The sequence below is a fragment of the Chaetura pelagica genome, unplaced genomic scaffold (genome assembly GCF_000747805.2).
Source record: "Chaetura pelagica isolate M959 unplaced genomic scaffold, ChaPel_1.0 scaffold70, whole genome shotgun sequence".
NCBI classification, from domain to species: Eukaryota; Metazoa; Chordata; class Aves; order Apodiformes; family Apodidae; genus Chaetura; species Chaetura pelagica.
This window is the reverse complement of record NW_009952265.1, coordinates 1,118,590-1,143,445: the sequence shown is the minus strand read 5'-3', so window position 1 is coordinate 1,143,445 and position 24,856 is coordinate 1,118,590. Positions and strand designations below refer to the sequence as shown.

At 46.1% G+C, this 24,856-nt stretch overlaps 1 protein-coding gene across 1 annotated transcript in view; it reads left to right on the top strand.

Annotated features, from left to right (window-relative positions):
* The window catches only part of PLEKHD1 (pleckstrin homology domain containing, family D (with coiled-coil domains) member 1), a 27,930-nt gene extending 7,695 nt beyond the window's left edge, over positions 1-20,235 (top strand). The window contains exons 2-13 of the mRNA XM_010007669.1: positions 3,004-3,097; positions 3,607-3,696; positions 4,236-4,312; positions 8,845-8,936; positions 10,913-10,965; positions 12,943-13,037; positions 13,945-14,038; positions 15,347-15,525; positions 16,236-16,368; positions 17,356-17,500; positions 19,317-19,466; positions 20,067-20,235. Coding sequence (XP_010005971.1) covers positions 3,004-3,097; positions 3,607-3,696; positions 4,236-4,312; positions 8,845-8,936; positions 10,913-10,965; positions 12,943-13,037; positions 13,945-14,038; positions 15,347-15,525; positions 16,236-16,368; positions 17,356-17,500; positions 19,317-19,466; positions 20,067-20,227 — 1,363 coding nt within the window. The 3' untranslated portion in view covers positions 20,228-20,235. The remainder of the gene's footprint in view (positions 1-3,003; positions 3,098-3,606; positions 3,697-4,235; positions 4,313-8,844; positions 8,937-10,912; positions 10,966-12,942; positions 13,038-13,944; positions 14,039-15,346; positions 15,526-16,235; positions 16,369-17,355; positions 17,501-19,316; positions 19,467-20,066) is intronic.
* The last annotated feature ends 4,621 nt before the right edge of the window (positions 20,236-24,856 follow it).

Genomic DNA, 24,856 nt, shown 5'->3' with positions numbered 1-24,856 from the left:
CCTGGAGGAGACTGAGGGGAGACCTCATTGCTCTCTACAACTACCTGAGAGGAGGTTGTGGGGAGGTGGGTGTTGGCCTCTTCTCCCTGGTGACCAGGGATGGGACAAGAGGAAAGGAGGTCAAGTTGCATCAGGGGTGGTTCAAATTGGATACTAGGAAAAATGTCTTTACAGGAAGAGTGGTGAGGCATTGAAACAGACTGCCCAGGGAGGTAGTGGAGGCACCATCCCTGGAGGCATACAAAAAATGGGTAGACATGGTGCTTTGGGAGAAGGTTTAGTGGTTAGGGGTTCTAGGGCAGGCAATTGGACTTAATGATCTTGAAGTTCTTTTCCAGCCATAATGATTCTCTGATTCTGTTTCGCTCACTCTCTGACCCACTGGGGCAAGTACGTTGACCAGGAGGAATCTGTTTGTTCTTTCAATTATTTCTGTATTTTTTTTGCAGATGGGGTAACAGAAATCTCTAAAAAGTCAAGTCCTTGTTGAATCAGGCATTGGAGACATGTAGTGAAGATGCAGCCACTTATACAAAATCTTTGTCATAGAGTTAATTACAAGAGATGGGAGTTAAAAAGAAAAAGGAAAGCAGAAGGGTTCTGCTCACAGAAATGGTGTGGACAGGAGGAAGCAGGAACAAGCCCCGTCTGCTTTGTGGAAGTCTCTGGTGTCTGCCTTGCCAGGGTCAGCCATGAACCTGCTGCAGGAGGCTTTGCCACTTATGCAAATATATAAGAAAATACCAGTCCTTGTTTTACACAGAGGTAAGACCTTGAATCCACAGTGCAGAAGAGACATTTTTCCCTGAGTCATGCTATTCAGCTTAGAGAGGTTTTGTCAGGCAGTGGTCAGGAACATGAGGTGAGCTTAGGCAGTCAACCATGATGTTCCTGAAGTATCAGATGAGAAGACAGTGTCCTGCTGAGGAAGCAGGAAGATGGTTTCTTCTCCCCACCTCTCCTGTCAACACAAATATGTACAGATGAGTAGTTGAGGAGAAGGAAAAATTTGGGGCACAATAGTTGCTGCTTGTGTTTGTAGGTTCTGAAGATTTCTGTATGTAGATATGCAGATCTTCAGTGACTGTTACTTTTAAACATTTTGGAGCATGTGTACAGTAGGTCCAGAGCTCAAATTTGATGTATACATTTAGAAGTTTAGCTTCGTTCTTTGGTTTCTGGTCCCTCTGTGAGCCCATAGCTCATGTTTCCGTGGCAGGTGGCAATTTCATCTGTGTTGCCAGAGCCACAGCAGAAGGGCAAGAGACAGGAGCTGGTGGAAGTGGCAAAGCTCTCCCCAGAGTATAATAATTATAATTGTTCATAATAATATATTGTAATGCCATATGTTGTGTTGTTGTTATTATTTAATTATTATTATTTTCCGCCAGTTTAAAATTCTTTCTTTAGCATTAGGAGCTAAACTGGCACCAATTTTTTGTCCTTATCTGTAGTGGAGGCAGCAGTTGTCTCTGTCTGATGGGGCCTCTGCTTCACAAGAGGCCTGGGGTGGTCTGGGGTGGGGATGAGCTCATGGAGGTGTTAAAATTGCTCTTGAGGATCAGACCTCTAAGTCCATAGCCCACATTTAATGGTGGCTTCAGAGGAAGGTGCAGGAATCCCTGGGCCTCACAACTGGAAAGCACTGCCTGGAGAAGTCTCTTCTTGATCCTCTCAGTGGAGGCTTCTGCCCAGGAGCAGGAGGGTGTCCTGGGGATGTTCTCATCATTCACAGAAATGCTTTATCCTTTCCAGATTCATCATGAGCTCTTGTCCTCAGGACCACATGAAAGTGGTTTACACAGCAGTGGTTTGTGTAGTGTAGAAAGGCATTCTTCATTAATTTTCAGCTTCATGCTTTTCAAAATCCTTTTCTTCTCATAACACAAAAAATGTATTGAATAGTGCAACACATTTTCTCTTGCCATTTACTCTTCTGAAACCCTCCTACTCAACTAGTCTCCATCTTTTCAGCTGCTCTTGAGCTTTTTTGAGTGCTGCAGAGATCTAGACCAAATGTAAGCCAAGTCAGGTATCTTTCCCCTGTACCACTGCCTGCAGGGCAAATGCAACCTCAATTTTCAAAGAGAAGAGGGAATGCCCCAGGGGCATTTTGAACATCCAAATAAGCTAAAAGTGGCACTCCTCTAATCCTAGTTTTGAGGACATTGCCCAGTAAATTAGAGGCTTGGTTTCTGGAAGCTGTGATATTTTGTGGCTACTATACAGTGTTCATCAGAGCATACCTAAGGCTAACTGAGCAGAACAAGGCACACTTTAATGTGATGCATAGCAGGAAAACAATTCAATTTCCTTTGTATTTCCAAAGGTCAGTGACAGGAGACTTTGCCAGGAGCTTTGCTTTAAAATACCTATAAAATATATTTCTGCTTGTGAATGCTCTTGTGAACGTTCCTCTGTCTCCAGAGTTCCTTGGAGATGCTCCTGGATGACTTTCCCTGCTGTACAACTCACTGTTACGGTGGGAACATTTCCCTTTTGGCTTACACCAAGGTGTGAGGACAGAGGATGGCAGGGAGTAGACTGCAAAAATAAGTTTTTAGTTGCTCTTAGCCCGCGTGACAGAGACCTTTACAAAAAGGAGCAATTCTCTTCCCATAGGTTGGATCCAGTAGGTTGAATCTAAGACATGGGCTACATAGAGCACGCACGGGTCAAGATGCCAAAAGGCTTTGGCTGTGCTTCTGTTTTGGATGCAGACCACTGTCCCTGTTCCCCTGTGAGTAAATGGTGCTGTGGTTTGCCTTCAACACTGGTGTATGCTTGCTGTGGCAAACAAAGCAGAAAAGCACTTGAATTTGGCACTTGGTGTTAAGCACTAGCACTTGGCTACGAGCAGGAGTGAGGCAGCTCACCTTAGGCTTAGATGGGAATAGTTAGCTCTTCTGCTCAGAAAGCAGCTTTAGTTAGGTGAAGGTTTTCTTGTGTTGTGAATCACAGCCTCTGCCCTAGCAGAATTTGTTTACTTTCTCTGCCTTAAAGGTTCTTCATCATTAAGGAAAGTTTCCTGCTCTACTATGCTGAGAGTGAGAAGAAGAACTTTGAAAGCAATAAATACTTCAACATTCACCCAAAGGTAAGCAGCTCTTGCATCGGGTCCTTCTTTTTCTAGCTTTTTTTTTTAGCTCTGCATGGGTCCAACAAGTGAAGAAGAGGTAAGTCACAAAATTCATAGATCCAGGGAAGCCTCAAAAAAGCAAGAATCATGTCAGTACCTCTTCAGGCTCCTTAATGATTCAGCAGGTTCATAACTTCAATACTTTTTTACCATCTCCCAGTCAACTACTATTGTGGCTGCGAATCCTGCTGGCAAAGCCAGTGGCAGGGCTAACAGCTCTGGCTTCTGCTTGTTCCTAACCTGCACTGAATGCAGGACAGCCATCTTCACCCCCTTTCAGACACCACTTGGAGGTCTACTGGTGGTGGTGGTAGTCCCTCTGCTTTTCAGGAACTGTATGTTGTCTCTCCTGGGATAGCCAGGGCAGGGACCCACAAGTAACCAAGGGGAAAGTTTAGCTCCTAGTTAATGGTTAATAGTTATACTTGACTTTGCTGACTGATTGGAGTGCTCTGCTTTATCCCCAGGGTGTCATACCCCTGGCAGGCTGCATTGTGGAGCCCAAAGAGGAGCCCAACATGCCTTATGCCATAAAGATCTCTCATGAAGACTTCCATGTAAGTAGACTTCTTTTAAAAACAACAATAATAAAAAAACCCAAAACATAAAAACATAAACAAACATAAAAACAACACCACAGAATATGTCATTGCTGCTGAGCAGAGCTGGATTGGCAGTCTTTTCCATCAAGATATGCCTACCCTCTCTGGGCAGCCTATCCTGAGAGAGAGGGTGGCTTAGCATCCCAAGTTCCCTTAAGGCTTTGTTGCTGCTTCTGCTTTGACAACCAACAAGGAAACTTGTTCTTTCTGATTGCAGGTCTTATGATACTAGCAGATCAGTAGACATGTATTGTGGAACCTTAGAACTTATGTTGTCCCATAATTTTATTCCACCCATGACTGCTTGCCATGTGCACCTCTTTCCAAGCAAGAATGTGTGGTAGGCACCTGATGCCTCCCATGGAGGAGGAAGCCTGTGGTGGGCTCTTGTCCCACCACAGCTGTGCTAGCTGTGTCTAGTTCATGGCCTGAGTGAGTCACATAAGGCACCAGCCTCTCTAATTCAGGGTTTCTTTTCCCCTCCCCTCTTCTAGGGTAACATTGTTCTAGCAGCCGAATCAGAGTTTGAGCAGGCTCAGTGGCTGGAGATGCTACAGGAGTCTGGAAAAGTGTAAGCTTCTTTCTATTCCTTATTCTCTTTGATCTGCTTGTAGATGTGTGAAGGATAAAGAGGAAGAAGCCTGGCTAGAAGGATTGTGGGGAGGCGAACAAGCTCCCCGAGACTAGTGAGACCTTCTTTTGCCTCCTGGACCCATCCTTTCCCTAAATGAGAATGCTTTAAAAATGACCCAAAGCTTCCTGTGGAGGTGTGTGGTATGGTAGCAGTAGGACTCTTTGCTGACAACCCCAGGCTGTCACCTGTCACATGCTGACAGACCAAGTGGCATGTGCTGTCCCTCCCTCTCGCCTCAGAGAGGTGGGACCTGGAACTGAGTGGGAGCTCTCCTGGTCCATATTGTGTGGGAAGCAAGGTCCATGGGCCTGACAACAGCAGGGATCAGAAAACCTCCATGCACTGCAGATTTGTGAATCTGGGGAAAGGTAAGGGCAGAACAGGCAAGGCACAAAGCTAGAGAGGCTCTAGATGATGCTGGTGAGCAGGGACCTCCCTCAGCAGCCTCTCCCTGTGCTCCTGAGTCACACTGGTCATGCTAAGATGTCAGAAACTGCTCTGAAGCAATTGTGTGGCCACGAGGTGTGCATCCCTTCTGCCCACATCCTAGACTGCTCAGGCCAGGATTTGGCTTCTCAAGACAGCTTAATTCTGAAATGCAGAGCCAGGTTAAAGCCCAGGAGAGGTGTCAGCAAAGCATTTCCAGCCCACCTAGAGGAGTGAGAGGGCCTGGTTGCTGTGTGCATACAACACTGAGTTCTCAGGCTGCTGAGAAGGCTGGAGAGATTTGCAGTTTGTTGGCTACCAGCTCTGCAATCCCTCAGCACCCAGGAGCCTGATCAGAGCAGGCTTTTCCTAAATCTCAGCAAGCACAGGGAGAGGTAACACATAAAGAGGGATTTGACTTCCAGAGTCTGTAGAGCAGAGCCTACTATTCAGCTCTGAGGCTTGAAGCAATGACTGCTTTGCTCTGCCCTTCCTGGCTGCATTACACTGTGTTTGTGGTCTGTTGTGACCATAGGGACAAAAACTGCTCTTTCAGGCAAGCTTGACTTGTAATACCAGTGTGTACACACATGTGCACATGCATGTGTGCGTGGTAGAGCCAGCCTCTCAGTTAATTCCTACAACTATGAGGCTGCAAATGTTAATTTGTAATTAATGGGGAGCACGTTGTTAGAGTGGATCAGTCCAAGCCAAGCTCTGCATTGCTGCAGTGAGCCTGGCTTTGGTGCTGGTGCAAGCTGGTACCTCCATGGTTCTGTATGAACTGTAACACCAAGCTGTCCAGTGAAGCTTCATGGGAGCACGAGCCCCATGGGACACAAGATGCAAGGCAGAGCCTTAGCCACTGCAGCAGAGGGAGGACCCAGATTTAGCCCTTTGATTTGTTTTTTTAATTCAGTAGCACAGGTCTGCATTTGCCTTCATCAATGTTAGACTTAACTATTGCCAAGGGCAGTAATTTGGGGTCCAGTTTAATCTTTCAGATGCATATGGGAGGGAAGGAGCACAACTGCACAGCTCAGGAGTGGTTCTCACAGGCAAGCCCTGTGTGGCTGCCTGTTTCACAGAGCCAGTCTGTTCTCTAGTCCTTGTTTCAATATTCCAGCACTAATGTTTAAAACGAGCTAGGCAGTGGCTGCTATCACACAGCAGACTACCTGTGCCTGGCTGAGACACCTTCTTCCCTCTGCTCTCCTTCTCAGAGAAGAAGAGCAATGCAGCTCCAGTGCCAGTAAATTGATCTGCAATGAACAGGAAAGCTTACAGGACACAGCTGAAATTTTCTAGGCAACCTGTTTTAGTGCCCTGTTGTTCCTAGGTGGAGATAGTACTGCTGATGGCACTGCAACACTTGCAGCTTATTGTGATCATCCTACAGTCTCCCTTGTTGTTTAAAATTGACCAAAGAATAAAACAAACCCAACACTCTCAAAAAAACCCCACAACAAAAACCAACTTCAAAGACTGAGATTTTAATAGAGGAAGGAGGAAAAAAATGAAGCCAGGGTGGGAAGCATCCTCTATCCTCTCTCCTTTGTTTCAGTTTTGCCTGCTGCCTCTTTACATCTGGGTCTGGTTGGTTGGGGTGGGGAGTGCCTGCACAACTGCTGGTTACCTCCACCATCAGAGAAGGCTCAGTGATGCCTTCAGCTCTTCACTCCTTCCCAAGCCTCCTCGTTTGATTGGGAAATCACTTATTCAATGAGGAGGGGAGCTAATGGTCTTTTCACCTTTGTAAAGTGCTGTGGCTTGGACTTACCACACTTGCCAGATCTTGAAACCATTTGGAAATGCACAAATCCTTGACTGCCAGCCAGCCAGGCTAACTTCCCACCCAGCAGCTTTTGCTGCTGCTACTGGGGAAGTGGGCACACATACATTCTCTACATCCACACAGCATTCCTGGTACTGGTTAAAAGTAGACTTGGTGGGCAATGGGAAAAACAAAACAAAACCACGTAGCACAGTACATGTATCCTGTAGAGCATGCAGTGCTAAGTTTCTCCAAAAATTGGTTCCAGACTCTCCTGAGAAAGGTAAAATGCAGGCAAAGCTAGAAAGATGTTCCCAGTGCTGCAAAAGACCTGCAATAGGTGATGTTTGAGCTGTATAGCAATTGCAGATACTGTACAGCTTTGGGGTTGTTTTTTTTCAAAAAGTATATAATAAGGGTACTTTCTACTTGTCCCAAGAGACTTCCTGACCCTGTGCTTTCCAGCACTTTAAGCAACGTGGCTTTTTTGTGATGAAAACTCACTTGGTAAGAAGTACAGTATTAAAAAGGCTCTTGCTCACCCCTCAGCCTGTAACTCCCTGCTGCTGCAGTTACACACCAGCTCTGGTTCCAACAGGTAAAGTGAATAAAAGCTTAAATGCTTTGTGTTCTATGTGTCGAGTAGTGCGTGTAGTTAACTTTTGAGTTACAGACAAGGAAACATCTTGCTGGGCTGGGGAACGGAGGGAGCACTGAAAAAGTGAATCTAATAAACAGACACCTTGCTGGCTACAGCAGCAAGCACATGTTAAACTCAGTCGTCTCCCCCCTTCTCCTGGCCTTGAGGTTTTTGCTGTTTTTTTCTCTGGAGTCACAGTTATCCTGTACCAGGGAATGTTACTGGAAAAACACATTCACACTCATATTTTTTCACTCAAGATGAAGGTGTCTACCTGTGAGCAAATCACCTTTTTAATTAGCGTTCTAATTTCCTCTGCACTTCAGAAATATCCTAGATGCTCATTAGCTGGAAGGAAACCCAGCTGCCTGCAAAGAGCACAAGGCAGTGCTTGGGCTGCTGGAGCTGCAAGCTGCCTGGTCCCTGGGGTGATGTATGTTTAATATATTTGTCTGGCTTTTTGTAAGAGATGAAGTACAGGTTGCCTTGGAATTGTTTTAAAAGAGGTTGCCAACTTAATGGTTTCTGAAAAGCTACTATTTCAAATGGCTCACAAAGAGGCCTTGTACAGGAAGGCTTGCAGATACTCAATATTCATGAAGTCCCTTAGGATTTAACAAAGATGGCAGAATTTCTGGGCAGTAATTGTTGTTCCTGTATGTGCATCTATATAAATAGATTGGGATTAATTTTACATACACATTTTATGTGTGTCGTTTTTGTTGTTTTTTTTTCTAATGGAACATGAATAGAAGTGAACAGCACACTCCATTTCTGGTTCCATTTTTGATTTGTGTGTCCTTGGTATTTAATATCTGTATTAACATCTACCCTGTCCATCAACTCCATCAGTAATAGGCATCTGCTCCACATGTAGTTTTTGCAGCTTAGTTTCATAATGTGTTCAAGAGACCGTGAGATCCTCTGGCCAACACAAGGTAACTCTACAGTAACACAAGGTGCTCTTTGAATATGCCTCCTTCCTCTAACTCTCCCTACTTGGAAGCATCTTGTCGGACTTTTGTCTCTGTGAGAGGCACTTAACTCACAGTGTAGGGCCAGACACCAAATCCTAGTGGCTTACAAGTTTAGCAGAGGATGGATAGATTAGTTCCAGGATGGATAATGGATACCAGAAAGGCTGAAGATAGAAGGCTGTGGGAAGGAGTCAATAAATGGTGATTTTTTGAAGGGGAAGAATAGCTATGGCAGCAACATATTGGAAAGGCTGTAGATAATGTCACAATCAGATGGGAAGTTAGTTGAGTTAAAAATCTGTCAGGATCCATTTAATGGGTTCCAGGTACATCCCATTGTAGCTGGAGGCTGTGCATGTGCTGGGTTGGTCTGGAGAGTCTTTAAGACTAAGCTCAATGTAGAAATTTCCAAAACACTGGAAAAAAAATAGCTGTACAGCTCCTGTATTAAAATATATTATTTTTTTTCAAAAAATGCTGAAAGACAATTACTTCAATTAAGATGTGGAAAAAAATGTAGAGAATTGCTGCCCCAGCTGATGTGAGTCTGTGTGCTTTAGTTCTTTGGTAGAGTGCTAGGCTGAGTCCCTTGCCTAGCTCTGTGGGATCCTTAGCTCTCTTACATTGTCTGCTTTGTGTCTGCTCTCCCCAGGACCTGGAAGAATGCCCAGCTGGGAGAAGCCATGATTGAGAGCCTGGAAGCCCAAGGACTGCAGCTGGCCAAGGAGAAACAGGAATATTTAGGTAGGAAACTCTTGAATTCCAAAAGCCATAAGGTGTAAGGACCCTTCTGACCTGAGGGCTGCTGGTCACACATGTGAGCCCAGTGACTTGTCTGGACAGTCAAAAGCTTTAAACAAGCTAGCAGCAACTTTGGTGGCTTCAGGTTGGTGACATCTTGAGCAGAGGCTTGTAGTATCTACTCCTAATCATCAAATCACTGGAGGAATCTTGAAGACTCTTTTGCCTTTCTACATCCATGCTGGTGAGGCGTGATCTCAGTATATGGTCTCACATGGAACAGTCATCATAATAAATATCAAGGCATCTTCCTTCTCGCCACCCTTCCATACACGTGAGCTGATGGATGGGCTTGTCTATGAGGCAGGCAGGGAGGACTGGTTCCACACCTGACAAAGGGGTAAAGGGCAGTACTGAAAGGAAGACCTGAAGAGACAGGAGGAAATTTGTGATGAGGAAAGTTTTGCCAAAACATTATTTTGCAATCACTAGAGCAGACCAAGGAGGGCTGCAGTACAAAAAAAGACAAGGTGATGGAGGAATACACATTCCACAGCAAACAGAAGATATTTGGAATATAAAAAATATATTTCAGTGGGTCCTTTTGTCCAAGATAAGAACATTCAGAGCTGGTCAATTGTCACAGTTGCTTCCTTTTGACAGCAATTGTCTATTTATTCCTCTATAACAGCTGAGGAGTCTGCCTCATTAGCCTTACCTTCAATGGTCTGTGCCCATCCTGCAGTTAAGCTTTGATGTCAAGCACTGTTCCTGGCAGCAGCTCAAGGCTCTCTGGAGGGAGCAAACTCTGCTCTGAGGAATTCCCTGAATCCCTCCAGAGTTACCTTCCACCTGCAGGGATCCAGGTTTTTCTCTCAGGCAGAGACTTTGCAGAAGCCCATCAAGCCCTGGGCTTGGCTCCCACAGGAGGGGCAGAAGAGGGAAGGTAGAAAAGCCTCTGTGTAACTACAGTGCCACTGTGCTGGTTCCTGGTAAGAAGTGGGAAGGAAAGGCAGCAGTGGTGGTCAGCAGAGCTTTTGTAACTTCACAGTCTTGCACTGGCACCAGGAGCTTTGCTGTGGGCAAGAGGCAGAGGTCTGCATTCCTCCTGGCAGCAGTAACCCTGCCAGCAGCAGCAACCTCTTCAGGTCCTCAGGGCAGAGGAAACAGGAGCATCCTCTTCGCCTGGTACAAGAGGACTTAATCACCAAGTGCTACAGCGAATGTGTTCTGCTCACAGGGCAGCCAGGTGGCAGAGCTGAGAGCTAAACCCCAGGCCTAGCTATGGGACATGTTTCTGCCTGGCTTCCTGGGAGCATGACCAGGAGCTGCCTAAGGCAGAGCCTCTGCTTAAGGTTGGAGCGTGGCAGGAGGTAGGTACATCAGGTCACAGTGTGAGTGTCAGAGCAGAGTCTCTGGTGGGCACATATCACTGATGGTGAGGGGGACTATTCTTAACAGCTAAAAGTTTTGTGGCCAAGTTAGGGGATTGATTTCTGGGACATCCCAAAGTGTCAATAGGGAGCTGGCAGTGACACCCAGGCAGCTGAAGGAGAGGGGGATACGCTGGGCAGGTAGAGATGGGCACTGAACAGCAGGAGGAGAACCGATGGCTGCTATGCCATGTGTCACCCTGTGCACCCACTTAACCTTTCTGCACCTTTGCTTCCTCGTGTGAAGCAGAGATAAGGATATTTTCCTGATTCAGCTAGAGCATGATGAAGATTAGTTTGTTAAGAACATCAAGAGGAAACCTTAGCAGGAGTACACAGCAATATGGTGGTTTAGTTTATTAAGATATCTGGCAGGAGGGAAGTTACAGAACATCCCATTAGTGCCATCTCAGGCTTTGGAGCCTCCCAAAGCAACAGGGAATGCTGTGTTTTCAAACTCCAAACAGTCAGTGTTTCCTACTCATAAATATCCCCTGGACAGAAATTGCTTTTCTCTGCATGGCCTTTGTGTGTGTGTGTTTGCAGATAAGCTAATGGAAGAAACAGAAGAGCTGTGTCTGCAAAGGGAGCAAAAAGAGGTGAGTGTTCCTCACAAGCCAATTCTCTTCGTCTTCCATGTGGCAGGGCTGGGAAGTTAGGAGTTCTTGGTTTGAGAGCACACCAAGTTTCAGGGAGGGAGGCTGCAGAGTGAAAAGAGTCTCCAGCCAACCTCTGGAGGAAGAGAGGAGTAAGAGCTGTGCCATGGGGTGGGTCCTGGAGGTGTATCCCTGCCCCCCTTCCCAGGCACTTTTTGCACGGCATGCATAGCCTTCCAAGAAGACCAAGGAGAAAGATCTGATTAAATTAATATTCACTGTGTTGAATTTAACACTTGTTATTTTGTAGATTCAAGAGGTCTCTGGCAATCAACCTGTCTGTATCCTCAGTTAGGAAGTAAATAAACAGACCTGACATGGTTCTAGTGTAAAGATACCTTTGTGAGAAATAAGGAGCAGCAAAAAGCAATGTGCTTTGTTCTTTGGAGACACCAGAAATGCTGAAAATTGTAAACATTGCACTAAGGAAAGCCCAAGAGAACATTCCCTTAGATGTGACTATTATACCTTAATTTAATGAGTTTTTTTATTGTTTTCCAAATTATTCCTAACTTATATTTCCTTAATATAATAAAAGTAGCTCATTCTCATATTTGCACCAAATCTATACCAGTTTTGATAGCACCATCACAAAGTTATTGAAAGATAGCTTTGCAAATGAATTGTCCTATTACATGGTGGGAAAGCCTGCATGCATGTAGACCACTACACTGCAACCTTGAAAATTGCTGCATGCCCTCTTTTCCAGTTATTCCTGAATGACTGTTGCCCCTCCTTATCAAAAAGACAGCAATGCTGACCTTGGCTTCTCAGGCCTGTTTTCCCTCGGCACATTTCTGCAGAGCTGAAGTCCAAAAGTAGCTTGGACACTCCTGTAGGGCTGAGCTGCTTCTGCCTTTGCAGGGAGACGTGAGTTTCTGGTGAGAGAGCCTGCTGCACAATCCACAGCCATAGGGAGGGAAATGCCCTTATCTGGAGACCCTGAAACAAATCTCTGCTCTTACAAAGCCATGCCCATGACCATCATTGCCCACAAAGAGCAGATGGGGCCAGGCTGGTATGAAGAAGTTTGTTGTTGATGCTGAAATGATCACATAGCTCACTGAGCTCTGCCAATCTGACATGCTCTGAGCCTGGAGGCTTCAGAGGAGTGTGTATGTTGGGAAAGTAGCTTGAACCATGTATCTGCACCATGGAGCAAGAGCCTCGTTATGAATTGATCTGACATCAGTGCTGTTCTGTGACTTGCCTGGGCCTGCAGCAGGGGTTCTGCCAACAGCTGAGGCAGTATATCTGCAAGGGGACCTGACCAGGAGCAGGACCCTTGCTATACTTTGTCCTTGTCTCCCTCCATCTGCAGTGGGTCTTTGTACAGCTGCTCCCTCTAGAGAAGAGCAAGAGACTTGTTTCACAGCTTGAGGATAGCTTGTGGTTTTCAGTGCTCATTAAGCATGGTTTTATTAGCACAAAGATAGTGGCAGGCTGATTAAACTCTGCAGAGCTGTAACCATGAGATTCATATGTTCCTGTGCCAGTGGGGATGGGAAGGAAGGCTGAGCTAGAAGAAATATCACACTTCAGGTGCAGCAGTGCTGGGACTGTTATATTCCTGCTTGGGCTTCCTGTATGTGCAAGTGTGGGTGCCTGGAGGTGGCACGGGCATGTTGAGTCCATCTTTTCCAGGGAGTTTTGGGCCTTCTGTATACATGCAGCAGATCTGATCTGTGCAGGGAGCACGTCTGGGATTGCCAGATGTCTGGTAACCTGGCTGGGACTTTTGAATGTCTGGAAATCCTCAACCAACCTTCAATCCCTTCTAATTGCCCCTTGACGAAAGTGTGGTAGAATCAGCCACCCTGTGGCTCTACATAGCTGTGGTTAAAAGTCACTGGCATTGCTAACAGGGAAGCCTTTCCTAACTGTGAGTAGAGTATATTCCTGTCTTCCTTTTCTGTCCAGGAACTCGAGCGTCTGAACCAGGTCCTGGAAGCAGAGAAGCAGCGGTTTGAAGAGGTGGTGCGGGAGCTGCGGCTGGAGCAGGAGCAGATCAGACGGTGAGGGAGCAAACTGCCCAGGGCAGGGGGAGGACACACTCCCGTGCTGGGTAGGAGTGTTGTGGTGGTGAATCAAAACAGTTAATAAAATTCACCTACTTTGTGCGTGTAGGAAGGAGATATGTGCTAGATGGATGAAAACAGGAATGGCTGAGATCTGTTTACCTGCCCTTGCTATCATTTGTGTGACCAGCAGAATACAGTTTAGTTTCATTTTGTGTTCAGGGCTCCAGCAACCTCATTTTCAATGGGCTGGGACATGAGCTAATCCCGGATTAGCCAGAATAGCATGGCAATGGATAGGTGCTAGAGGATTTCAGAGAAGCAACTTGTTTGAGGCTCCAAACATCTGAATCTGGCTTCCACCATCAGCTGAATGACACTGGGTGGATGTTGAAGTTGACTCACCAAGAATAATTTTGTCATTGTAGAGTTACACTGAGCAAAATACTTGTAGCAAATGTATTTTGAAGGAAAGGATCCAAATGCTTTGCTCTGAGTATTGAAAGTGCATGTTTTACCATTGCCCTCTTTGTTTTCCTTTTCTCTCCTTAAGTAACATCTCAGGAAAAGCTGGTATGGTTTTGCAAACGTTTTTATTTTCATAGACCTACACCTTAGATATGACTACCTTGTCTGAGCTCTTCCAGTTGCAACTGTGGCCCTGCCCTTGCTAGAGAAGCAGCTGGGTTTGGTTTGACAATCAGGAGGCACAGTAAAGTTCTTGGACATCTGTAGTGTGTTCGAGGCTTGATGCTTGCTGGCCTAGTCCTGACTCTCTAGGGCTGCCTGTACCAACCATGGGTTGCAGGTCCCGTGCTGAGAGATCCACAGCCTGTGCAGTCTGAGTGTGGTATGTGGGGCTAGTGCTCCCCTGTAACAGCTCTCACCCTTTTTGCTTCTTTAGGGAGCTAGAGCTCACAGCCCGCTCCCTTAAGGGAGTGGAGGAAGAAAAGAAAGAGTTGCGAAGCCTGACAGAATCCTTACAGAAAACCCTAGAGGTGAGTGACCTCTTCTCCCCTCTGGGTTGACAGCATTTTGGGAACAATCCAGGAGAAATGACCAGGGCTGAAAGCAATGCTGTCCCGTGGAATTAATCTAGCATCCACTAGTGCTGGAGTTAAGCTCCATGTGGATGAGAAGATTCATTTGTTAGCTGATATGAAGGCAAAAATTCCCTTCAGAAAAGGACTAGAAGTGACACACAGCCCAGCAGAGCCATACTTTCCTCAGCATTGCCAGGACAATGTCCATAAGTTGCAGTTTGGGAAGCTCAGGTTGAACACTAGGTAGAGACTTTTCACCAGACAGGTAGGTCTGACCTAGCAGGCACCATGAGAGCCTGAGAAGTCTCAATCCTGAAAGATTTCCACAACTTGACTGTGGAAAGTCACTGCTGACCATATCCTGCTGCGTTGACAGACCAGCTCTGAACAAGAGGCTGGACTAGAGCCTACCAGAGGTCCCTTCCAGCCAACGTGGCTGTAGTTCTGTATTCTGTAAAAATATTTCTGATTAATTTTTTTTAACTTGCCAAAACTCTAGTGGAAGTAGCACAAGGGAGCATAGTTCCCAGAGAATCATAGCATGTGAGAATTTAGGAAAGAGAGTGTTGATGTATTAAACCCTTTTTTTTTGTCTGGTATCACTCTGGTGGACTGGGGGACAGTAGCTTTCCTAAGTGCATATAGTTTGTGAAATTTGCATGCAGCTGGCCTGCTGAAGCCCAATGTCATTCTCAATGTTTGTGTTGGATCCTGCAAGTTCATCCAAAAATCTTTTGCAGACTTTCCTTTGAACTCTTCTTGCCCACAGTTATGGGTATGAAAGGCCTTGAAAGCTAGGAAAGGAGCATTCATGCTGTAGTTGTACAATGGACCAAACACTTCACAGGAAAACAGCATGGTATGTCCCATTGCCTTGTAGGTAGAAGTACTACAGAGGGGATACCTCTAGTTCTGACTGAGGAGCAAGGTGAAGAGGCAAGGCAGGGAAGCTGCCCACATTGGTGAGGCACTAGAGAAGCACAAGGCTGCGGTTTCTGAGCTAGGTCCTTGTGTCAAAGGACATCCATATCATGTCAAAGGAGTCCCCAGGTCCTTGCCCCCTTGGATAGTGAAGGCTATGGTGGAGGTTTGCTCCTGAAACGGCAGGTAGGAAGGAAAAACCACGTTTTCTTACTCCTGTTTTTAACCTGAACGAGGAATGTGGAGGTAAGGATGGAGGGACTCAATGGGGAGGAGCCAGGCAGGAACAAGAGCAGAAATGTTAGACTTGGCTCATACTCACAATCTCTGTCCTTCTTCAAGGAGCTCTCCCTGGAAAAGCAGCAAATGCTGGATATGCTGGAAGAAAATGAGACCCAGCTCCCACCTCCAACCAGTCCCAGCAAGGAACAAAGCCCTGCCTGGGGACTGCACTGCAGCCTGCAACAGATTGAACAGAAGATGCAGCAACTTCTTGAGGAGAAACTCCTGGCAGAGAAGAGGTGAAGTGAGGGCAAGGTCTCTTTCAGTGGTGTCAGAGACAGGGATGTGGGGCAAAATGCCATCCAATGTGAAGAGAGTAGTGGGAAAAGAGATGGTGGGAGGCAGTCAGAGAGGGTATGGATAAATATTTCCAGACATTATAATGAGGATCACTTCAAAACTGCTCCCTTGTTTATCCTGAGACCTGCAGAGAGGCAGGGTCCTTCAGAAATTCCATTCTTGGGTGTGGTGAAGGGAAGAGGATTCTTCTGCCCTTCTCCAGCTTAGTGGTGCCAAATGATGTGGCTATCTGCTGACTTGCTTTCTGGTTGCCAACACAAGACAAGTCTGGAAGCTTGTCTGATTCCCATGGCAGGAACTCAGGTTATAAATGCCTCAAAGGGGATGGAGCGAGGCAGGGCAGCTGAACTCCTTGCTGCTGCTTGGGCGTGCTTCTTTCAAATTAGGACTTATGCAAGTGAATCCATTGGGCTTGTCCATAAGAAGTGTTTGGTGCCCCTGCAGCTCATCTGGAGGCTGATCTGAGAACTGTCCACCTGCCTTTCTGCAGCAATGCCGATGCTATTGAAGGGAAACGCAGACAGTGCTCCTGTTAGCGCCTCTTAGCTCAGGGCAGCCAGGGAGTTAAACATGCCCCATGAGCCTCTCCCTTCCTTGGAGCTGTGCTGGAGTGGGAATGGTTGTTCTCCTTTGCTGTGCCATGCGCCAGGATGAAGGAGAATGAGGAGCGGTCCCGAGCGCTGGAGGAGGAGCGGGCGTTTTACTCTTCCCAGTCGCAAGCGCTGCAGAACTCGCTCTTGGAACTGACTGCAGAGAAGCAGCAGACGGAGAGAGACCTCAAGGTATCCCCATGGATGTCACATATTGCTGTCCCTGGGCACACAGTTCTCTCATTTTCCCTTTCAGTTCATCCCCTATCGAGGGGGAGACTTGGTTTTGTTTTGGTTTCATTTTGGGGATCAAAAGTCTTCATGTGCTGTGCTTCATATCGTGGTAACGTGTGAAGTTGCCCTGTTGCATCTCTGTAGCACTTTGCATTTTCTCATTCTAAGGCCCGATTAACCCATTCAGTAAAAGTATTTTCATACACTACTGTGAAAGCATCATCAAAAGGCAGAGGGAGAGGAGAAAAGTAAAAGAGGAAAGTCGACACAATCAAGAATGAAGACTATTATATTATATTTTAATCTAAATAATGAAAAGCTTATGCTTATTATTGGCTGTTTGACACTCAACATCCTTCTACAAATATTTAGTCAAAAACCTTCCAATTTTTCTTTTTCCCGCACTTCCAAGGTTTTCTTACCCTGTAACCTTTCACTTGGCCTAACTAAAGCTAAGATGACCTAAGTGGTATTTGTTAGTCTCATTTGCTAAGCTACTACTGTTATTATCCTTTATTTCTAACTTCTTTTGTGTTTTCTTTCTGAAACTAAGTACTGTACACCCCTTTGTGGGAATTTGCCACCTTTATCTCAAGCCCATCTCAGCTGGAGAGATGTCCTATTGTTCCTGCTCAGCTGCAAGTACTCATAGAAGCACAGATGCACATGTTGAAATACCATCACTGATTCCATGTGTTCCATACCATGAGAGGGAAGCTGTGAAAATGAAAGGAGTAAAGCATTTTACTAAAATAATCTGGACTTCAAATTCAGATTCTGTCTGAACACATGAGGAACAACTTTTTTATGTTGTTTTACAGTATTTCTGCTGGTTTCCTTGTCTTTTCATTTTCATCTGCTTGGTGGGTCTCTCACAGCCCTTGTGAGTTAGCAGGATGGTTATTGAGACAAAAGCTGTTTTTCAGCAATGTTTATTGTCCTTAGGCTGAGGTGAAGGTACGGATGGATCTGGAGAGGAGACTGAGAGAAGCTGAGGAAGCGTTGCAGAGCTTGGAGCAGGGCTTAAATTCTCTGGATCGCAACAAGGAGAAGGAGGAGAAGATGAAAGCAGATGTCAGTAACTTGAGAAGTACGTCAGTCATCCATCCTCTCTACTGCTAAGGAAGCTCTGAGAGAGGAAATATTTCTACTCATCTTCCCAGACACAAAAAGAAGTTCCCAAATTAGCAAAGCTGCACGTATCGTGCTCTTCCAGCTCCTTGTACCTCAACCACACCTCCCTTTTGAGGAGCCAGAATGTGTTATGCAGGCACTTGGTGTTTTGCCCTCAAAGGGCAAAATTACTCCAGCTTTTCTGTTGGGTGGAAAACAAACAAAACAAAAAAAACAAAACATGGGGAACAGATTAGCAAATGCTTTCCAAAACGTCAAATAGGGATTACCCCTCCAGGTAATCTCTCAGCCTTGGTTACAAGAGCATCAGCAGTTTAAGGACCATCGTGGTTACTGTAGCAACGTGCTGGTAGGTGACCCAGCAGGTGAAGTTTCCATCCTTGCTCAGAGCTGAATCACTGCATCAGCCTAGCACTGCTGTGCTGAGATGACTGCAGTCCACAGGCCAAGTGTTAAGGCTCAGGTTCCTCACAGCTTATCCCTATATTTTTACTTCTTTTTTAATGTTATTTTTTATTTGGAAGATGGGGCACTGCCCTAGCATTTGGCTTGAGTCAGACTTGGGAACTGACATTAGCAGCTCCAACTGGATTAAATCTTGCTCGTTTTCCATCTTCGTGTATAGTGCAGGGGGAATGTGTTACAAAGATGCTGTATCTGGGTAGTTAAGGCTTCAGTGAAAGTTCAGTGAAAGGTGGATGTACTGGGCCAATGTAGAAAAATCAAACAGTACTGTGGCATTTTGAGCACTGTTACATATAGAAGTATAAGTACATATATAAATAGTATATATATACACACTATACATAAAATAAATATTTATATTTTATACATATATATGTAAATAAAATAAGTACTATTCAGTAATTTCTGCATCAGGTTTCTGAAAGGCATGATTCTGAGCTTTATCCCACTGGCTCAGAGCCATGGTAAGAAAGCAGAGCTAAAGTGGATGTGCTGAGCTCAGCATTCAGCTAGAGCTGAGCTACCTGCACAGGGCATAAGTGTGTAACCCCTGGCACTGAATGTCTCCTGACAGTCATTTCTAATCTTAGATTTTGAGTGATGTTTTCTTCAAAATATTAAAAATGTAGTGATGGGCAAAACTACAGAAAGGGAGGGACTAACAGTGTTTTCTTAACATCAGTCCCAGCACTGATTACCTCAGTCCTTCCAAGTGATTCCTGTAGTTCTGCCCTGTCATGTAAAAGTTGGGATGCACATAAGCCCCCTGAATGGCCAAGGCCCAGCAACAGACAGGAGGACAGAGACTGGAATAGCAGGAGATATGCCAGTTAGACCATAAGAAGGGAAATAGGCAAGGAGAAGTAGCTTGTCTGGCATATTGGGAAAGAATAACATTGTCAAGAGTTTGGATATGGAGCTTTGCACAGAGCTTTTCTGAAGGTAGACTTGCCTGGTTTTAGAAGTCTTTCAAAGAAAGTGCAATGAGCAAGGCTCCAGACCCCCTGTTGCAAGAGAGTTGAGAACTTCTATCGGAGGCTTTTGGCAGGGGAATCGTGAGCAGCTGTGGGAAAGACTGATGGGGAATGCAGTACATGTTTGGGGGGGACTGGGGGTTTTTGTCATTTTGAACTTGTTGACTCTGATGATATTTTAGAGCTTTGTGGACCATTTTCCATGAAGAGCTTGGGAGATGTTGAATGTCATTACCTGGCTGTGCCTACGCGTGAGTGCGGTCCCTTGTGACTGGTTTGTTGCTTGAAGTGTCCCTGTCGTTGCTGCTCTCAGTAGCTTCTTCTTCTCCTCAGAGTTCTTTGAGGAGTGCATCCGCAACGCGGAGCTGGAGGCCAAGATGCCCGTGATCATGAAGAACTCCGTGTACATCCACAAGGCTGCCACTCGGCGCATCAAGAGCTGCCGCTTCCACCGCCGGAGAACCAGCTCCTCGTGGAACGACTGTAGGTACCGGGCAGCTCCTTCCTGGAGCAGATCTGTGCAGGTGGGGCTGACAGAGCAGCAAGGTCTGCAAAAGTCATTCATATTTAATATGACCTAGTAGTAGACTGGAGCTACAGAGAAGCCTGGAGCTTCCTTACCCGGAGAGCAGGCAATGAGTGTGCAGACTGATTGCCTGTCTCTTCGTGTGTGTTGTGTTGGAAGGTAACTTCTCTGGTGGTCCTGGGCCCCTAAAAAAACACATGCTCAAAGCTGACTTCATCTGAATGCTTGATCAAAGACTGAATTAGGTTGGAAGGGACAGCTGGAAGTTGTCCAATCCAATCCATGGCTCAGAGTGGCTACCTGCAAGGTTAGATCAGGTTCCATGTAGAACCCTAAATCAGAGGCAGCTGTAAAGAAGAAACGTGTGTTTCCAGGCTGTCAGCATTTTCCTCCTCTGAAAACAGTAAGGTGAAGCTGTAAGAGGGCAATGGTTAGCTCATCCCTTGCCAGGCTCTCACTCATGTTGATCGCATGGCTTGTGTGCTGTAGTGAAGCTTTGTCTTCAGTCTGTGCCCCTGATAGAGCATTCTGACCTTTCTCTGCTGCTCTTGTTTCAGTGAAGCAGTCCCAGTCCTTCATCTTCTCACATGCAGAAGCTGAAAATATTGAGGATCTGAAAGAAGCAGCCAAAAGACTGAGCCGGGACCAGCACTTCAGGGAAACTCTCTATCAGATCATGAGGTCGCAGAAGGATTCTGCTTTGGGGGAGGAAAAGTGACTCTTGTTGGGAGGGGGCTTCTGATCTCAACTTGCCATTGAGCTCCACAAAAGTTACACCATTGGGCACTAGGGTCAGAAGGGAGAGTTGCCCATTGGTGGGCAAAGTGGGAGAAGATTGTGTGTAGGCAATTCCCTCAGTTAGTGGCTTTGCTTTAGCTTGAATGCTGCCTGTAGCCTGGCAGACCTTCTCTGCTGATCGCTCTGGATCTGTTTGCTTCAGCTGCTCACATTAAGCTGTGTTTTGCCAAGGTACCACGGTCAGTGCTGAAGTGACCCACAGACCGTAGCTTAGGAAGTGCCTCTTCTTTCCTGTCTAGTGTCTCTGCCAAACACAAGTGCTTCTGCAAAAGCCCTTTATCAGCCTATGCTTCAGCTACTGTAACATCCCCAGCTGGACACAGCTTACCCTCTTCTGCCTGATCCCCTCTGGGAAGCAGCTTGCTGCACACCTCCAGTCATTAGCACTTTGGTGGGGCATGTGTCCTGGCACATTTCCTGAAGACTGCAGCAGTCCCGGCCTGCCAAGCACAGGCAATAATATCAAACACAGGGCAATCTCTTGATGCTACATCGTTTCAAGCAACTCAAGGTGAAGACTACCTGAGGATGCTGTGGATTTGGCTCCAAGGAGGATCATATGCAGCGAAGAGCTTATAGGTAAATCAGCATCATTGATGCAAGCTGGAGGGAGGGTTGTGTTGTGTTGACTGCAGATGGAACATCCTGGGACCACCTTTGCACTTATTTTTGCACTGCAACATCTGGCTGTGTCACTGCAAGAAAGACAAGCAGAGATATGTGCTGCAGAAAGTGTTACCTGTAGGCACATGCAGTGTGGAGGAGCCTTTAACTCAGCTCTGGTGACTTTCTCACTACCTCTGTAAAACAAGCTTGAGGACAGGTGGGTGAGAAGTGTCCAGCAACACAACCCACTCCCACTCAGGCTATTAAACATTGTCAGCAGTGAGTTCTTTGGGCTGTGGAGGTGGGGAAAGTCATCTCCATATCTGCTGCAGTGAATAGCCTGTGTCCAAGGCTTTGTAGTGCTCTCTACTAGTCCCCTTAATTGCAATCCAAGCTATCTCAGTCAAACTGGATTGGGAGAATTGCTGTGGTCAGCCTATTCAGGGATGGGCTTCTGGCTGGCCTCTGTCCCCTCTCAAGTGCTCACCATGTGGTTATTGCAGGGGAGGATTTCCCCTGCATGGGGTTGTCTTGTATGTTACAGGACAGAAATCACTTTGTTGTGGAAACCTTGCAGCCTCTCCCACCTACTCTCAGCAACCAGCTGGCTAATAATTGCCCATGCTGTAGTAGCAGCACGTTCTGCTGCTTACAGGGAACCTGACGAGCACAGAGTGATGCTGTTATTCCCATGGTATAAACTGGGAAACAAAGGAATAAACAATACAAAGGTGAATGAAGTTAGCAGCAGAGGTACAGTTTGGGCTCAGAGGGTCCTAAGTACAGATTTACTGGGGCATTCAGGGCTGTAGCCCTCAGCAGTACCCCTGGGTATTACAAATGTCCAGTGACACTGGGCTCACACTGTCCAGTCCCAGGCTTTAGTTTCTGACCATCTAATCAATTTCCTACCAATTCAGTGCTGTTTCTGGGGAGAAGTCAGGGATGAGGCTGGGAAGGGAGCACTGGCTTGCCAGACAGAGAAGAGGTGTTGGTGCTGGAGGAGCATGCTGGGAGGGGGTGATGCTCCAGAAGGGAGTCACTCTGGTGTGACCAGAGGAAAAGCACTGAAGGCACAGCCTCTACTTTCCATTTCAGGCAGTTACTGACCAGTGTCCTCCTGCCAGGCAATCAGAGGGTCCAGCACTGAAGGCAGACGTTTTTGTGATGACAGGGGATGCAAAAGGAACAGAGTTTGCATCCCTCCTTTGCATACCTGATCTTTCTGTGGTTTTACCATTCGTGTGCTAGAAAGTTACAAATGAATTCTTGCTCCTACAAGGCTGAAAGGCTGTGAGAAAGTGATACAGAACTGGTTTTCCCCTTACACTGTCCTCACATCACCTCTAGCTGTTTTCCAGTTACAAGGTCTATATTATGTAATGCTGGAAGGGACAGGAGAAAGGACAGCCAGGGAGTGTATCTGTAATTCAGGCAGTTAGGAAAATCACCCTGTGGCTTGTGAACGCAGCACCTTTGATCTATTGCCATCAAAAGCCACAATATCAGAATTTACAGAAGTATTGTACTCAGGAGGCAGTCACATCGGGTCTTCCTTTACTGTGCATATTAACAGCAATAAATTAAAATTACACCAACACTAGAGTGAAGTCCTGTGTGTTCTTGATATGCTGTCACTGAAATGATGTTAAATTGCCTCTGCAGGAGTTGAGACAGATCATTGTGACATGCTCATTTACTGCCATTGCAGTTTCTCTGCTTCACTGAGTTGTTACATTACGTGCTGAACATCACCCCTCAAAAGGCCTGTCTGTGTGTAAAATGCTTTCACCCTTGTGACTCACTTCCACTTTAAGAACGTATATAAAGCTAAAGCCAGGATACATCAAATCTGAAGAAGAAATCTCTTGCTTGCTTACCTGAGCAACTCTGTGTGTAACCAGGGAGACATGCCCTGAGCCACCTGTGTGGAGGTACTTGCCATCAGTCCTTCCTTGCTGCAGACACTAGTCCTGCAGAGGAAATCTACTACCCTGTAAAGCCCCTGGCAGTCAGCTCAGAGCTGGGTCTATGCACCATAGCATCTTACTTAAGTGACTGCCTGCTTATTCTGTTTGGAAGGACACAGAGTCACTGATTTCAGTGTTATCTGTGTATTTTTCATGCAATGCAGAAACAGGAAGGTGGCTTAGGGAGCAGCACACCTCTGTTCAAATAATCTCCACTAGTAACCCTGGATCAGATCACTTTCTCCTACTGGGAAAAGTAGGAATGAGATGACAACTCCCTCCACTAAGGAGAGTTCCCTGAATTGTTCCCTCGTGTCCCCCTCGTGTCTGAGGATAGAAAAAGATACAGAATGGTTTTCATCATAGATTTCTATTTGGAAGTTGCAGAACAGTTAGACTGGCTCTGAAAACCCTGCAGCTATTCTTCCACTACCTCCACCTTCTACTGTCATCTGGGAACTTCTCTTCCCCCTGAAGACTTTTCGTCCCCTTCAGAGCCACTTTAAAAGATTCTTTCATTTGCAGACACTGCCAAACACGAAGCCTGCTGATTCTCTTGTGTTGTCTTTCCTACTTATCACAGTGTGAATGCCTTAGCAAGTAGCTTGATCAAGTCAATTGAAGGGTTAATTTCCTCCTCCACATAAGATGCAAGAAGCCTCCAGGCTGTTTCACTCCCTGGTGTAGAAGAGTGGTCCCTGCTGAAGGACAGGGTGTGCTGCCCCTGCTGCTTGCTGCCCCAAGGCGTTGCTCTTTTGCACAGAAGGGAATGGCAGAGAAAGGCAGGCAGTGCCAGCCCTGCTGCCTCCAGTATGTGCTGCTTCTAAAGCAGAGAAAGTGGACAAGAAATGGGAACTGCCCTCGAGGTCAGAAGTCAATCACAAAGGAGAAAAGGTTGCTGGTGCGTGTTATGTGTTGCTGGGTGCAGCACAAGGGGGACAGCCTGGTAGCAATTTTCAGCTGCAGAGTATAGCTTTTTTAGCTCGAAATGGTAGGCAGGGCAGGCTTTCCACCAAGGATATTAGTGTAATATTAGTGCATCTCTTTGGACGTAAAATGATAATTTTTTTCACAGAAATAGTCTGTTTTGAATGCTTTTCAATGCAGTCACTTTCTGTGGTTAATGGAAGGACAGAGGATGGCTCATGTTGTGTCTAGCAGGGAGAAATTTGCTTTCAGGAGCTTGGTCATGCTCTGAAAGTTTTGTCCAAGGCTGAGCTTCATGCAGGTCCTGGGGCTTATCTGGAGAATCATTGCTCCCTTATGCTGGTGTGACTGCAAAGGATGCTATTGTGTTCAGCGTCTTGTGCCTGATACACTTGGCACAAGGATAATTCTGCAGTTTTTCACCTAGTCCACACAAGATTTGTTGCTTATCTAATCTGAGCATGGCCATGAATGGAAGAAATGACAGAACCAGAGGAATTGATTCTAGTCAGTCACTTGAGAGCTGGGTCTGAGGTGGCCTGTTGGGGTGACAGTCACTATGAGCAGGGCCAGGTGGGACCATGCACTTGGCAAACACACATGGTTTGTTGAACAACATGCAAAGCCTTCTTGCCCACTGAGAAAACATCCCTTTTCTATATTAAGTAGTTTGTTTACTTCTTACTGCAGGCTTAATTCTACAGCTGAAATGAAGAAAGATCCAGAGGAGTAGTTGGTGAGGTCTGTGGGTTTTGTCACCAGCACTAAATGCAGGACATGCCACAGTGCTGGAGCCAACAACTCTTATTTCAGTGTTGGCAGATCTGGCACTTCAGAGGAAGAAAAATTATAAAGAGCATTTTGTGGGAGTAGCAAAGGCACCTTTTGCTAACTCAGAGGTGTTGCAATAAATAACGGGGTCATGTGTCCTTATAAAAAGTACAAACTTTGCATTGCTTAAAATAATAAGTGAATTACCCTTGAGTTCTTCTGAACTGCACCTCTGCCTCAAACTTCTCTGTGGAAACCACCCAAGAGCAGAGGAA